At 46.1% G+C, this 16,254-nt stretch overlaps 1 protein-coding gene across 1 annotated transcript in view; it reads right to left on the bottom strand.

The window, feature by feature from the left end:
- The window catches only part of COL6A2 (collagen type VI alpha 2 chain), a 64,494-nt gene that overhangs the window by 20,930 nt on the left and 27,310 nt on the right, over positions 1-16,254 (bottom strand). The window contains exons 14-22 of the mRNA XM_066631341.1: positions 12,700-12,789; positions 11,667-11,729; positions 9,617-9,679; positions 8,463-8,525; positions 7,232-7,294; positions 6,740-6,790; positions 3,750-3,785; positions 1,941-2,003; positions 782-844 (exon numbers count right to left, since the gene is read on the bottom strand). Of these exons, the coding sequence (XP_066487438.1) occupies positions 782-844; positions 1,941-2,003; positions 3,750-3,785; positions 6,740-6,790; positions 7,232-7,294; positions 8,463-8,525; positions 9,617-9,679; positions 11,667-11,729; positions 12,700-12,789 (555 nt within the window). The remainder of the gene's footprint in view (positions 1-781; positions 845-1,940; positions 2,004-3,749; positions 3,786-6,739; positions 6,791-7,231; positions 7,295-8,462; positions 8,526-9,616; positions 9,680-11,666; positions 11,730-12,699; positions 12,790-16,254) is intronic.

The following is a 16,254-nucleotide window of genomic DNA, read 5'->3' as shown; positions in this document are numbered from 1 at the left end:
CAGCCACAAGTACAGATGCAAATCATAATAATAGTAGTTAGCTAGTCCTCTGTGTTCCAGATTGTGACCTGCTGCTCTTCAACACTGACTCCAAGAAAGTAGCTACCTTTCCTACTGAATCTGGAGCATTAACTGACACTTGAAGTTTGCTAACTACTGTTAAGGAGGGGCCTTGTGAAAGACCTCCACTGCTTGTTTAAGGTTGCCAATTTGAACTGAAGTTATTCTGGATATTTCTTTTCCCCCAGTATAATATAATGTCATTAAATCAGGGAGACCCTTTAAAATTGCCAAGATTGCTTTAGTAGTCAGCTTGGCCTTCATGCCAATTCCTGGAGTCTCCAGGCCAATCCTGGGGGGTTGGCAATCCTACACTTGTTATACACTCCACCTTCTGAAGATAAGAGGAAAAGTGCTTGGGAAAAATGGCAGGGGTGGGACTGAAGTTACAAATATGAACAGGTAGAAGTATTTCTCCATTCTTGCAGATTCAAGAATGTTTACTGTTGCTTAAATTTTTATAAGTTCTTAAAAGGCAGATTTTGCATTCCAATCATATTTATTTTTTCTTCCTTAGCAATGGGAAATTATGTTCACTAGACTCCGTTTATTCATTAATTTTTTTTGGCTTCTTTTAGTCAACTCTGCCTGAATCCCTGCTAGCTGCTTGTATGTGCATCAGTTTGTAAATATAGTTGGGGAAGGTCTTGCGAGTCAGCCTCAGAACACCAGAGAAAGGGGGCCATGATATGACAACTAATATGCAATGCCAGCTATATACCTCAGGGCCTGGTTCACCAAGAGGTCCTCTGGGTCCAGGCTCACCTGGAGGGCCAGGGTCAGCCTAGAAAAAAAGAAATGCCTGTGAATTTAGGCCTGCAAGCACAAAAATGCATTAAAAAGGGCATGAAAAGTTATTTACTTCCCTGAAATCCTATACACACTTAGGGCGCAATCCTAACCAACTTTACATCTCTGACATAGCTGTGCCAATGTGGTGTGCACTGCATTCTGAAGTGGGGAGGCAGTCAAGGAAGCCTCCTCAAAGTAAGGACATGTTTGTTACCTTACCTTGGGACTGCATTACGGCTATGTGAGTGCTGGAAAGCTGGTTAGAATTGTGCCTGTACTCAGAGATAAGTCTTATTGAACTCAATTGGGCTTCCTTCTGATCAGACATGCATAGGATTGTGCTGTAGGTAAACCTCTGCTTGCTTACTTCAGTCCAGACTATTCATGTGTCTGAAACACTACTTACCAGTTCTGCAGCACAAAATGCTTTATGAGGCTTCATTTATTGTCACCAAACATTATGGGAAGCAGGCTGAAAATCCTCTTTGTGTGATCTCACTACTCCACCATGTGTATGTGTATATTTGAGGTGGGTATATGGAGATCTATATGCATAATTTTCCATTTTGGAAAATTTTTCTGCTTTTTTGGGAGGCTGGGGAAAAATCACAGGACAGAAGAAATTACATGATTCAGAGTTTCATATGAATGAGGCTTTTGTTCCTGTTTACTATATTACATGTGTATGACAGAGGGTAGAGGCAAATCCTACACAAACAGGATCACCAGTCTGGTAGGTATCCTGGTCAACAGATCACAGTATCTTGCCCCAAGGCAATCTAAATCCTGTATAGTCACAAGTTACTTCTATGGTCCTGAACACTGAATTGCAATGTCCACATATGTTTCTAACACTGTTGTTTCACACAATTTTGGTAATATCTGGAGCTGCCTTAAGATTAGATGGATCTACAATGTCATTTAACATGCAAGAGAAAGCAAGAAGCCCATAAGAGTATCAGTGTATTGCCTTATGGGGCCCATAAAAAATATCCAGCAAGTTGTGATGACGATCAGCTTTCTTAAATTTTGACATTGCTACATAGAGGTAAAGAACAAATGTGTTGAACAGTACAAACACTACTTACAGGTTCACCTTTGGGTCCTTTTGGTCCAGGAGGGCCTTTGAGTCCAAAGTCACCTCTTGCACCCTGTTCCAAAATTTGCACAGAGGGTTAGGATTTTTCTCATTTTTCTTTTAGTTCTGCATGGCTGGAACCACTCACACCGCCCTATCCACAGTCCCACATCTCTTTACAACCCCATTAGGGACATCTCCTTGAGTAGTATTCTGCAGCATTGCTTTAATGGAAAATTAAAGCTTTAAAACTAAGCTGGGAGTATAAGAAGTGTGTAAAAAGAAATACCTTATCAAAGGCTTGAAACAGCAAAAAGACAGTTGCACAGATTGACTAATCCATATCTATACTGGTTTATTGGACCAGAAGTCCTGCCCCAAAGATGTTCAAAAGGCCAACTATATGTTTCAATGAATGTACGAGTTTGAACCTGTTTCCTTCTTATCTTGTAAATAGCACTGAGTGTACATGCATATTGAACGCTTAGGGCAGGGGTGTCAAACGTGTTTCATACTGAGGGCCAAATAGCATTCATGATGCCTGCTGAGGGCCGGAATTTATGTCATTAGGCAGGAATTGGTGTCAATAAACAGGTCATAATCCAAAATAAGCACTTTTTTCTTACTTAGGAAATCATTAGCTGCAAACAACAGAAGAAAAAATACACAAAACTTGATCACATTTCAAGAAATGAAGTTTCATATGGGCTGCCCTTTCAGCAGTAACACCACAGCACTGTTCAGCAGCTGAGAGCCTGAGGGCCGGATAAAAATCTTCCGCGGGCCGCATCCGGCCCCCGGGCCTTATGTTTGACACCCCTAGCTTCAAACTCCAACTGAAGTTCTGTACAAAGTGTGTGGTGATAATGGGGAGAGTGTTCAGGATAGCAACACCAGCAGTGCTAAAGCTGTACTAAAGTGCTAAAGCTGTACTTACAAAAAAAAAACAAGACCAACACATTCAATATAATGTGCGGATTGGAACGGACAGTCCAATCCTGAGCTGCCTGGTGTGCGGGGCTGCAGCAGCACCAAAAATGGCTGCTGCAGCATCTTGAGCACTACCCAGGCAGCACCAGCGGCTCCACAGGAGAAGGGGACTTCTCCTTCCCTTTCCTGGGTAAGGCAAGTAGCCACACAATGGGGCTACTTCATTCTACGGCGACCCAAGTGTTGGTGTAAAAACAAAAGCCTCCATGTTGGGCTGGTGGCCTGACATGCTCAGGATCTGGTGAAGCAAAGCTCCACTGATCTTGCCCTGCTCCCTCCCCTGGCATGCCCCCTCCCCGCCCTCTACCCACCCTCCCCCTGTCTTGGAACCTCCCTCCCAAGCTTCCCTCCTCCCTGCTTCCCCCATGCCACCATCTACCTCTCTGCTGCCCTGCAGTTTGGGCAGCTGCAGAGCGGCAGAGAAGTGGTGGTCCACCAGCACTAGCACTGTGCTGGCCGGCACTGAGCTAGCACCAGCACTGGACCTGCATTGGGGGCTGCAGATGTGTCTTACAGCACATTTGCAACAGTGCACACCAGCAGTAAGCCAGTGCACACTGTATAGGACTGGGCCCTTGAATCTCTTAAGGGTAATCTAATAAAAGTGTATTTGTGTGGCTTCCTTGTGCATTAGTGTGTTGCTGAGTTTAAATGATGCGTTCAACAGTACCAGTGTGGGCACAGTCTAAGCAGTAGTCCTATTCATCATATGCATGCTAAAGAAGACTATACAGGGATATTCTTCAGTCACACTTTGAAGGCACCAGGACATAACTCATTACCAGATTTGTTAGCTGAAGAAATTCACAAACATATGATCATACTATACCTCTGGTCCTGGAAGCCCCTTCTCACCTCTGTCACCCTGGAAACAGAGAAGAGCTGGTCAGCTTTAGTATTGCCTTGTCATAAATCTATCCATAGATAATAGGAAAAGCATGTTATCTCTCATTTTTTGTCTTCTGCCCTGTATATTTTTCCTTCACTCTTTCAGGATTGATTGTTTTATTATGATTTTGTTTAATATTGTCAGATGCTTGAAATGTTGTTGTGAGCCATTTTGGATCCAACAGGAGAAAGGTGGGATAATTTTTATTTTATTTTAAATGAACAGTTTCTAAACTAAATTACAGGTGGGGCCTTGGTATCCACCGTATCTGTGTTTCCAGACCCCCCCCCCCATACCAAAAACCATGGATAATGGAAACCACAGTTTCTGTACCTCCGATGGCAACTGGAGTTGTGCTCTGGTAACTCCTGGAGGGCTTTCTGAAGCCCACATGGGTGCAACTGCTCACAGCCTCTGTGGGTTTCAAAATGGCCTTTAGGGCTGAAAAGACGCAACTTCCAGTTTCCTCAGGAAACCAGAAGTGATGTTTTTATGCTTTTAAGGCATTCTGAAGCCCAGGGAATCCCAGGCCTTCCAATGCCTTATAAGGCATTAAAAATGTGACTTGCGGTCTCTAGAGGGAAACCAAAAGAAGCATTTTTTTTGCAATTTCAATCATTCTGAAGCCAGCATGGGCCACAGGCTGATGCTCATGGCCTCTGCAGGCTTCAGAAAGCTCTCCAGAGGCGACCGGAGCATAGGTCGGGTTGCCTTCAGAGGGTTCAAAAGGGGCCAAAACCTCAGTTTTCCTTATCCATGGTTTTCAGTTATCGTGGGGGGAGGGTCCTGAAAATTGATCCCTTGTGGATACTGAGGTCCCACCTGTACAGTTCTTTGCAAATTTCTCCATTTCGAGCATCTTATCCCACCCAATCCTAAAAGCTTAAAAATCAATTAAAATAGTGCAAATTAAGTTTAATTAAACATCCCCCCAAATATAGCAAAAGTAAAATCCCACATTCAGTCATATCAACTGATAGACTGGAAAGCAGTAACACTTAATCCCCAACTTTCTACTGGTGCAACTTCAGCCCCAAGAAATAGTTAAACAACAGCTAGTCTATTCTGAAAGATGCTCAAGGGAAGGGGGTTTCATAGCAATTTGTGAAGCATTCCACTTCGCACAAAAACTTCTTCACACGCTTGAATTGTCTGGAGACGATGCAAAGACAGTATTGCTTAATCAGTGCTAGCTCCATATTTGGGCAAGATTCCGCAGAAGACCCACCTCCTCCTCAAGTATTGCTTAATCAGTGCTAGCTCCATATTTGGGCAAGATTCCGCAGAAGACCCACCTCCTCCTCATGACTGTTATTTTTTATTCATTTGCAGATACCTCTGGGCCCAACCTGAACCACCAACCAGTGGAAAAGGTTCAAAATTAGCAGTAGGCTTCCTATTGAGATATGGGCTTTGGCAGGTGTCCAGTAATGCCAACCCCTAATGATCGTCCTGTGCTAACCAGGTGCCCCAAGTCAATGTTAGAGGTCACAGTGGAATGGAGGAGTGAAGGTAAACTCTTAAACATGTCACATTGCTTAGGGCTTTAGTAGCCCAGTTGACAAGAGGAAATCAATTCAGATACTTCCATAAGAGTGGCCATGTGACTTTATTGCAGCAAAGCAAAGAAAGCATCTTGTGGAATCTCAAAGATGATGGAGCTCCGATTGAATGCGCTATTAGAAAAATAATTGCTTTGCAGACTGCTGCATTCTGAGACAGTTTTAGCTTCTGAGGAGGCATCTAGTGAAACATAAAAACTGCTATAAAATTACTCAAAAAGTAATTGGGAAACTTTACGTTCAAATGTGTACACAGTTTGCTTGTTACTATCTACCATGATGGTCATATTCATTCTCAAACAGACATGCTTTTCTGGTACATAATTCAAGCTATCTAAGCCAGTGGTTCTCAAACTTTGAGGGAGCTTTACTCCCTCAAGAAATTCTTGCAGAGGGCTGCACAGGGCTCCCCGCACCTCTTGCAGCCCTGTCTTCATAAAGTAAGTTACAAGTCCCCCCCTCGTCCCCCATACGGGTGCGATCTTGGGGATTGCTTCCCTGCCTCTCCCCTTCTCCCACCCCTTAAAGGGATGGGGGAACCTTTACACCAACTAGTGGGTCACGACCCAACAGTTTGAGAACCACTGATCTAAGCTATATGAGTGTAGTCCTCAGTCATTTTGTTGTTGTCTGTAATGCAGCAAAACATAGGGGTGCAACTCTCATTGCCCTAAAGCACCTCCTGAGAGACATACTAACCCAACTCTCCAATGCTGATGCAGCAATGCCAATAGGGTGTGCACAGTATCCTGCAAAGGGGGGGCCAGTTATGGAGGCCTCCTCAAATTAAGAGAATATTTCTTCCCTTACTTTGGAGCTGTATTGTGGCTTTATCAGTCCTGGAAAGTTGGATAGGATTGGGCTCAAAGCTGCCTATACCAAGTCAGGCTACCAGCTCAGAGTCTAATCCACTTCATGTCTACTCAGAAGTAAATACCACTATAGTCAATGGGGATTACTCCAAGGTAAGTGTGGATAGGATTGCAGCTTCAGTCTCATTTCTCTTGAGATTCTTTCACTGTTGGTTTTTCTTGGTGATATGAAATGATAAAAACATTTGCTGTTTAAATCTTTTGTTCTGTTTTTCTATATGAATTAATCTTGTAGGCTGACTTGAGGGTACTTGCCAGAAGTTGGGGTATACTATAAATAAAACATGAACATATACATACATAAACTAGAGGTGCTGAACCTGGGGCCTCTAAAATCAAGTGCTTGTTCTAATCTTGAGCTAGAGAGCCTCATGGTTTGCTGGGAAGTCTTCCTTTCTCAGCAAGTTGGCTTCTTGAGTGGTTGCCATCCAACCTGGTTTCCTATGAAATGTTTCCATGTAAGCAATTTTTAAGTATGTTTAAATATGCTACATACCGGCAGTCCTCTGGGGCCAGGATAGTTAAAGCCAGGTCTTCCTCGGTCTCCCTATGATGGAAAGAAAGACTCTTCAAAAAAAGCACAGCATTTATGAGGCTTGTCTTTTACTGGGTAGCTTGTGGGTGGCATTTAAGAGGCTTATCTTTTACTGAGTTTTGACAAAAATAACCTCCACGTATCTCCTGTGGAGGTCAGCAGTACATGTATAGTATTAGTTTAATAGATCCTAAAGAGTGGGCATGAACTGAGTAGCTGCAGAAGACAATGTCCTAACTGGCAAGAAAGAGAGAACAACAAAATATGCTGATAATGTGTCATTTACCATATTGCAAAACATCTGCTGATATTAAGAATAGTGCTCAAGGAAGACAAAATTTCTTGAGCCTGTTAAATGACCAGAATCAAAACAAGCCTATGCTGGCCTACGGATCTCAGCGTTACTATATAAAGGATAATACTCTTTCAATTAAAAGTCTGATAAACTAGTACCTTTGGTCCTGGAACACCTGGGTCACCCCTTAAACCTGCATCACCAGGATCCCCTCGTGAGCCCTGCAACAGTGTCACAGAAAGCAAAGAATAAACATTGACCTCACAGAGCGTTTTGAATGCCACCTTTAATATGAATTACAATGATTCCATATGACAATGCTCTAATTTTTTACTTAGAGCCTCATGAGGAGGAGGAAGTGAGATCATACAGGAAACTATTGGTGCTATTGGACAGATTTATGGATGAAAAGATCATCACAAGTTACAAGCCAGGCAAAGCTTGCATCTCTTAATGGCAGATGCAAGGGAATGGCAACAGGATACAGGTATCTTGTTATCTTGGGGGCTCCCTGAGGCATCTGGTTGGTCACTGTGAGATACAGGAAGCTGGACGAGATGGTTCTTTGGCCTGAGCCAGCAGGAAAGCAGGGAGGCCTTCTTCTTCTTCTTTTTTAAATGTTTATTTATTTGAGATACAGGGCAGGGAAATGGGCTAGATTTAGGGATGGGTCTACATGGGTTACACATCAGGATATTGGCCTTGGATTACAACATACATTCTTAAAAAAAAACATCTAGAAGAAAAGAAATTATCGATGCAAATGTTACCACTTTATCATTATAATATTTACTAATTTATCTAAACAGTCAATATTATTTATCTAAAATTATCTATTCAGTCATAAAAAGGCTTCCAATATCTTCTTATTTTACTTATATCTCTCTCTTTCATTCTTTCTGTTAAAACATCCATTTCTGCTATTTCATAAGTCTTATCTATTAATTTTTCTCAATTGGAGCGTTTATAGATTTCCACATTTGCACATATAATATTCTTGCCGCTGTACTAATATGTACACTAAGGTATTTCTTGTGTTGTTCTTTAATTTCTGATGTCACAGTTAGGAGGAATGCAGGGAGGCCTTCTTATGTCCCCTGGTAACATCTACAACTGAACTGCAATGGCAAAAGATGGTGCAAAGACTTGTTTTTATCACATATATCTGGAGAAACAGAGGTCAGGTGAAAGAACAGCAGGTGAACTGAGAGCCCATAACAGGAGGCAAAAAAACCTAAATTCAAACTTTGAATGACAATTATTGTGTGATCATAAGAAAAGCCAGGATGATAAAATATATTGCCTCCATCTCTTGCCAGCAGCCTAAGAGAATAAGATGATTGTATGTATGTTGGCCGTACATTGAAGTTATGCTTGGATGAAACTTACAGGCTTTCCCGGTTCTCCCACATTACCCTGAAGCCCTCGTGGGCCAGGCAATCCTCGTTCTCCCTATGAAAAATGTAAATGAGAGGGCAAGTCAGATACATTCTTCACTTCAAAAATCTTACAGAGATCTAGCTAGAAAGTGCAACTCACTCCAGGCCATCTGATGTGGTAAATAATCAAAATAGCTTCATATAGCAAACACACTTTGCCTATCACCATCTATCATTTTGGAAGCAAAATGGAGTCACCCCAAAATACATACTTGGTAGTTTCTACATACATGGGAGTTAAGTATTCAGAAGTATAGGATCTTCTAAATTGCAAGAGAAAGACATTTTTAAAGCCCTGAAAAGTTCAGTGAGTTGTTAGTTTTGTAGGATATGGAGGAAAAGTGGGATATAAATCTGTATAATAAATGAGTAACTTCATGGCGAGCATATAAAAAAAAACACAGTAGACTTCCAATAATCCAGCACCTTTGAGACCTAGCTGGTGCCAGACTATCAATTGGATATGCCAGACTATCAAATGGATTAGCAGGGTCAGGGCAAGAGCAAGAGAGACATGCAGAAGGTAAAGGTAAAGGCCTGTGTTGGACCAAGGGTCTGCCAACATCGCTAAGGCAGTTGCAACAGCTTGCTGAGCCCTGGTCGCTTGAACAGGTGCTTGCCATGCTTCAGCCTGCTGCTGATGCAACATCCTGCTGCTTTATTTGGCCCATTTCAACAACTTGGCAGAGTATGAGAGCTTCCAAAGAGGTCTTCTCTGCAGTCCTGGACACCAGTGAGGGCCTGCTTCCTGCAGCAGCTGCTCTGCCAGGGATTAATGGCTCTTGCCATTTTGATGTTGGACTGTTGGAAGGACTGTACAGTTGGACTCTGGACACTGTATTTGAATTTTGTTGTATTTTTGCTGCAGATATTGTTTTGCGGTATTTTTGCTGCAAAACTCTTTTTGAAGTTTGACCTTGGCAAAACAGGCCTCAGAATGATGTTGCATATTAGTTCCTCTAATGGGGTTAAAGTACATGAATCCCAGTTCAGTTCTGAAGTTGATGAATGTGCTCTCAGAGGAACAATGCAAGAACGGAGAATACAATGATCAGAGTGGTCTATATCAGGACCACAGGCTACAATTCTGACACTCTTTCATACCCTTGCTCCTTTGTTTCCAACTTCTCCCGGTAGACCTCTTTGGCCCTCAGGACCAGGATCTCCCTGTGATTAAAAAAATAGTCATTAAAGTAACTACTTCTAGTTTATTATTGGCAAGCCCTTCCCTTTCTTTGGAATCAGGAAATGTATGAGAAGATGGAGGATTAGCTTACAAATGCAAATTCCCTAGAGCAGTGTTTTCCCAACCTGGGGGTCGCGCCCCCCCCCTCCCGAGCAGTGGGAAACAACGTTTTCCTCTTTAAGAGGAATGGCAACTCCAAAGTGACAGCAGGATCCAGCACTCCTGGGTTTGTGCCGCTGCCAAAGTAAAAAAACGCGGTTTTGGACATACCTGCCTGCGGTGGCAGCTGGAAACACCGCAAAACCAGGTTCTCACCACCATAGAACATGGTTAAGTCCAAACCCCCCTTTCTTTACTTAGGCAGCAGAAGTGCGGATCCAGAAGTGCCATCACTGCTGTCACGACCAAGTCACCACCTCCCTTAACAGGCCCTGCAACCACTTATAGATTCCTTTACCTTTAGGTGAGGGTTGGGAACCACTGCCCTAGAATTTGATACCTTAGCTACCAGAGTGAGAAGTATTCAATAATGTTTGGGAGCTGACCATCTCTGAAACATTATTTGGAAGGCACCTTTGGTTTGTATCTTTGATTGTCAAACCCCAGGGAAAAGAGAGGGCCTCAACTCCTTCCTCCAAGCTCGGTATAAGAAGAGGATCAACTCTCTTAGCACTTACTACCCTCTCACATAAAATCTTCTTCAAGGAAAAACAAAGCACAGGCATGCCCCTGTAACCTTGTGGGTTCCGTTCCAAAACCCCCTGCGGATAGCTGAATCCACAGATAGGAGTGAACAATGCCCACCCTCCAGAGGTGAGGAGAGCTGTGCTCCCCTAGCCTCCGGAGGGTCTTCTGAGCCCGGCAAAGGCTGCACATATCTGCCCACGGCCTTTGCTGGGCTCAGAATGATGATTAGAATTTAAAAAGCGATTTCTGGTTTTTTTTAAAAAAAATGAGGGCCACTGAGGGCTTCCCCGACTCTTCTAATGCCTTATAAGGCATTAAAAACATCTCTTCTGGTTTTTGAAAAAATCCAGAATAAAAACTCTAATCATCATTCTGAGCCTGACAGAGACCGCAGACAGATGCGCATGGCCTCTGCTGGGCTTAGAAGACCTTTGGCTCCCCCCTCCTCCAGAAGGGGCATGTGGAGGGACATGCGGGGGGTTCTGCATACCCAATCCATGAGATCCGTGGATACAGGGGGCCTCCCTGTACACCTGTTATGCATTTCTACAAGGGATCCAGAAATCTATTGTCGGAGAGGGGCTCTGTTTATAGGCATACTGCATTTTCCAACTACTCATTTGTTGCTGTGAAAATGTGTTTCTCTTAGTATTACAAACTACTCATTTGTTGCTGTGAAAATGTGTTTCTCTTAGTATTACTGTGTGGAATGGGGCTGCCTGAGTGCCAGCATCACCTACTGCACGGTGACAGTGAAAATACAAATTATGAATAAGAAATCCTTTCACCTACAAACATCCCATTTTGTGGCCTTTGAAAACCCCGAGTTGTACTTACTCAAGTATGGAAAGGCAACTGCCAACAGATTAATGTGAACTATTAGAATAGTTTAGTACTGATTGTTGTTTGATACATGTTTTAATTGCATTATTTTGAAGCGATTTATCTGAGTTTTTGTATATTTATATGACATTTTAACTGTCAACTTTGAGAGTTTTGCTGGGAAGTGAGATATTTAAAAAAATTCCAATAATAATGAAATAGCAAAAAGAGTAAAATCCAGGCTTTTAATTCCCCAGATATATCTTGATTATTGTGACTGTGAACATTTAGTAGTCAGGGCAAAGGTTTTCCCAGCTAATGTGCCTCCATTCTCTTCTGCTTTATGGACTTGTCCCTTTATAATTGCAATCCCAATATACTGAGATGTATTTGTCTCTCCCAGCCTAGTCAACATGGTGGAGTCTTCTTCTGTTGCTTTAGAAATTCCATGGAATTTACCCTCTCTCCCTTGGATCCAGCAGTTCCTGGGGCCCCTTTAGTTCCAGGATCACCATGACGACCCTTGGTACAAACAAAGAAACAATCAATTAAAAAAAAAGTCATTGGTTCATTGATCAGGTGTTACCTCGTCTACTGCCCCAAAGAAACAATCAATTAAACAATCGATTAAACAAAGAAACAATCGATTTTTAAAAAGTAATTGGTTCATTGATCAGGTGTTATGTCATCTACTGCCCCAGCTAAGAACCCTTTCCTCTTCCCTTGATACTACTAGCCTGATTCCACAAAATGATAGACAGAATAGATAAAAATTATACCTTTAATTGGATGCACTTCCTGGTATAAAATATAGAGTACAATCCTAAGCAGGTCTACTCAGAAGTAAGTCCTATTGTGTTCAATGGGACTTACTCCCAGGAAAGTGAGGATAGGATTGTGGCTATAATCTCTAAATTCATGCATTCTCACTTGTACAAACCTTGCTTGTACTGTTTTGTGCTGCCCCAAAACAAGCTGTCTGCACAAAGAGCACGTTGGATTACTAAACCAATCCTATCTGATTCCTTTCCAGCTTGGATTATGAGTTGAGCTGGAGAAGAACTTCAAAGTCAGTCTCTCCCCAACATTCTTATTGATGTGTCAACAGGAGCACTTTGAGCAACATCAGCAGTTGGGAGAAAGATCTGGAGGCTTGAAAGGCCTCTGTCTCTATTCTTCTCTTGGTGCCTGGAATGTTTGTGTCCCAAGTGCCCAGGACTCTGGAAGACAAAATTTCAGAAAACTAGAGTCCCTGTCATCTGGGATACCAACATACTAGGTGCCAAACTTGGCTTTTTATATTGGTGAGATTGTTGGTGATATGGCAGGAATAGTGTAAGAAAGAAAAGAACTGTGGACAGAAGCCATTCTACAAACATGAGCACCACTGATGTCACTGGAACCTTCATAAAAGGGCAGATATGCATACAGTCAAATGCCTAAGATGAACAAATAAAAGTCACTCTGCTTTAGAAACCACAGAGAGTCTTACAGGTTCTCCTTTGGGCCCACGAGATCCAGGACCACCTTTGTTTCCCTTAGTACCAGGACTGCCAGGAGCTCCATCACTGCCAGTGACTCCCTTTGAAAAATAAAAGGAGGGAGAGAAGAGTTCAGAATACATACAAAGGGAAAATGTTGCAAGAGCAACAAAGACAGTGTCGCCAGTACTGAATACAACCAGTGCCAAGAGCCATACCACTGCACTTCAGTCCTTGGCATGGCACTGGATAACATCACACCTTCTCCTTCCATGCATCAACCCACAAATAGTTCTCAGTGCTACTGAAAAGCAAATCAATTTGTTCCCTCGTTTTTCCAGGCCTGCAATGGTCCCTTACAGTGGCTCAGAGAAGGCTCAGCTTATGGGCACAGGCTAACCATATAATGTATATATCAGTGGTTTTCAAACTGGTGGGTTCGTGTAAAGCAGGGGTGCTCAATACGTCGATCGCGATCGACCGGTCGATCGCGAGGCAAAATGAGTCGATCACGACCGACGTATTGAGCACCTGGAAGGCGTGACAACAACTACCCTCTGCACATGCGCGCGGTCTGACTGCACATTATTCGCAGCCCTCGCGCGTAGGAGCTTCTTCTGACGCCATTTGCGTAACCTACTGAGGCCAAGGTTACGAAAATGGCGGGCCGTGCGCCTTTTGCGTGTGGCGCTCCTGGGCGGGGTGGCGACTGCGCTCAGGTAGGTGGCGTAACAGGGCTTCGAGAATAGCCGCGGTCGATGCTGGTTGCGTAAGTCTGCAGCCTTTGGACTCGACGTGAGGGGAAGGAAGTGGCCGCCTGCCGCGCTGGACCCGTCATCCTCCTCGCCCCTCATGGCCACCTCCGGCACTGCCAAGCTGCTCCTCCGGGCTGCGGCCTGCTCCTGCCAGCGGGCCTGGGGTGGCGGAGGCCCCGGCCGGCTCTTCCACTCGTCCGCCCTGGCGGGGCTCAGGTAGGGGAGCGAGAGTTCGCGGCCGGCCCCCCTGCCCTGGAGGGGCTGCGAGGGACCTTGGGCTGGGCCGCCTCTGCTGTAATGGAACCTACTTCTGAGTAGACATGCCTGGGCTTGGGCTCGGAGGAGGCTTCCGTCCCAGCCACACTTTCCTGAGAGGAAGCCCCCTTGGACGCAGCAGGGCTTCCTCCTGAGTCACCGCCTGCCTCCCTACGCGCACCCTCAGAAAGTCACAGGGCCGGTGGGGAGGCCGCTTCTTTTGGCCCCTCTTTTCTGTCACCCAAAGGAGAGACGCAGTGGCTGCACTGAGGGTGCACCCCACTCTCTAGGAGCCTGGGGGTGGAGTGTAGGGAGGGAGACCCCCGGCTTGTTTTTCCCCTTCCCCACCCCGTCCACTGCTGCTGTGCACCCCCCAGTCAGTCTATGTGGCGCCTCTCCCTCAGGCAAAGTTGTCAGGTGGTGAGAGGGAGCCCCCAGGACTGCTGCCCGCTCACCCCCAGTCTGCCCGGGGGGGGGGTCACGTAGCGCTGAAAAGGCAGGAGTCTGGGAAACTGTTGAATGGGGGGGCCTTGGCTGACTGTGCATCCTCCCAGGTAGGAGGGAGAAGCCGGGCAAGTGCCAGTCCTCAGAGGAAGGCTGGGTGGCCCTGAAGAGGGAGGGGAAGCGCCACCGCTCTGCACACACGCAGCCTGACGAGAAGGGCCAGGAGGCAATGAGGCTGTTGCGCAAGCAGGTGAGCATGTGAAGGAGGTCTGGTCCTCCCCTCCCTCCTCAACCTGGGGCGAGATAAGGATCCAGGCACGCGCTCTTGCTACGCGCCCAGCAGAGCAGAGCCGCGGAGCATCCTTCGCGGGCGCAGCTGACTGAGGCTGCAGCCCAGAGTGACTGTCATGGGACTGACTCCTGAGTAGGCAGGAGGCAAAGGAACTTAAGCCAGTGGGGGGGAGAGCGAGCGAGCGAGTGAGCGAGCAGTGACAGCAAGCCAAAGCCACGCAGTCACTCCTGCCTGCTGGGGAGATGGGACCCTGCCTGCAGGGACCTCTGGGCGGCGGGTGACTGCTGGTGCCGCCCCTCCTGAGGGCTGGAGGTGTCCAGGTCTGATGGTGGGCGAGAAGAGGAGAGGCTCAGCCAGACATTTGTCTTGGCACTGCCTGCCACTCGCTGCTGTGGGAGCTGCTTTGGGATTCAATCCCCCCCTTCCCAGGGGATAATGGTGTCTTGCTGACCACCGCTCCCTGCATCTCTCTCCCTGTTGCTGTTGGGTCTGGTTTGGAGGGGACCCCCTTTTTCCTGCAAGGAAAGCTACTGGGGGTATTCAAAGTTGCAGCTGGATCCTTCCTCCTCCCCCCCCACCAGCATCGCTTTCTTCCATCATGTGCGCCAACATCGTGTATGAGTGGCTGAAGACCCTGAAGCTCTTGCAGTACGCTGAGTCTTTTGTGGACAATGGCTAAGTTGACCTGGAGGTCTGCAAGCAGATTGGTGAGCCGCAGAAGCTGGCCACCCCCAAGTTACCCCAGCAAGGCCAGCGCTTCCCAGGGGGTCCTCTCAGGGGGGTCGCAGCAGATTTGGGGCCCCCCAAGGGGGGAGGGGTGACAAGGATGGGCAGGGCAGGGTGGGGGAGGGGATGAGATGGGTGGGGGTGACATGGGTGGGTAGGTCAGGGGTGGGGATGGAGAGTGGTGGGTGGGGGTGACAAGGGTGGGTAGGGCAGGGCAGGGGTGGAGGAGGGGGTGAGAAGAGTGGACAAGGCTGGGGTAGGGTGGGAAGGTGGGTGTCGGGTTTATGGGCGCCCTTTTTGATCCTGGGCCTGGGTACCAATTACCCTAACTCACATGTTTGTTGTGTACATCACACATGTGTGGTGTGGAACGACCATTTGGTGTGTGGTGTGGAAGGGTCATATGAGGAGGAGAAAGGTCTCTTTATGTTATGATGGCGCGAACATTGTAAAAAAACTCTGGTAGATCTTGCTGGGTTTCAAAGTAGCTCTTGAGCCAAAAAAGTGTGAGCACCCCTGGTGTAAAGGTTCGTGTAAAGGTTCCCCCATCCCTTTAATGGGCGGGGGAAGGGGAGAGGCAGGGAAGTGATCCCCAGGATCCTGTCGCTAAGGGGGGCGAGAAGGTTGCTTGTGACTTACTTTCAGAAGGCAGAACTGCAGCAGGCTACAGGAGGTGCAGGGAGCCCTGCGCAGCCCTCCACAGTGCTCCCCGAGGCTTGGAACTTTCACTGAAAGCGGGTGCAAAGCGCCTCCTGCAAAATGGAAGTGCTTTGCGCACGCTTTCTCTGAACGTTCCAAGCCTCGGGGAGCACTTTCCAGGGCTGCGCAGGGCTCCCCGCACCTCCTGCTGCAGCCCTGCCTTCTGTAAGTAAGTCAGAAGCACCCCCTCTCGCCCCCACATAGCAGCGCAAATCTGGGGATTGTGTTGCTGCCCTAGCCCCTCCCCCACAAAGACTTACTAAGGGAGTAAAGCTCCCTCAAAGTTTGAGAACCACTGGTATATATTATACTACAATTTAAAAACTTGCTGAAAGTTCTTTGATTCTCCAAATTTCATGACCACGATCATGTGAGGCAACTACTGAATGTGACTG

Source organism: Tiliqua scincoides, chromosome 1 (assembly GCF_035046505.1).
Source record: "Tiliqua scincoides isolate rTilSci1 chromosome 1, rTilSci1.hap2, whole genome shotgun sequence".
Lineage (NCBI taxonomy): Eukaryota > Metazoa > Chordata > Lepidosauria > Squamata > Scincidae > Tiliqua > Tiliqua scincoides.
The sequence above is the reverse complement of the archived record's forward strand: the minus strand, read 5'-3'. Positions and strand labels throughout refer to the sequence as shown.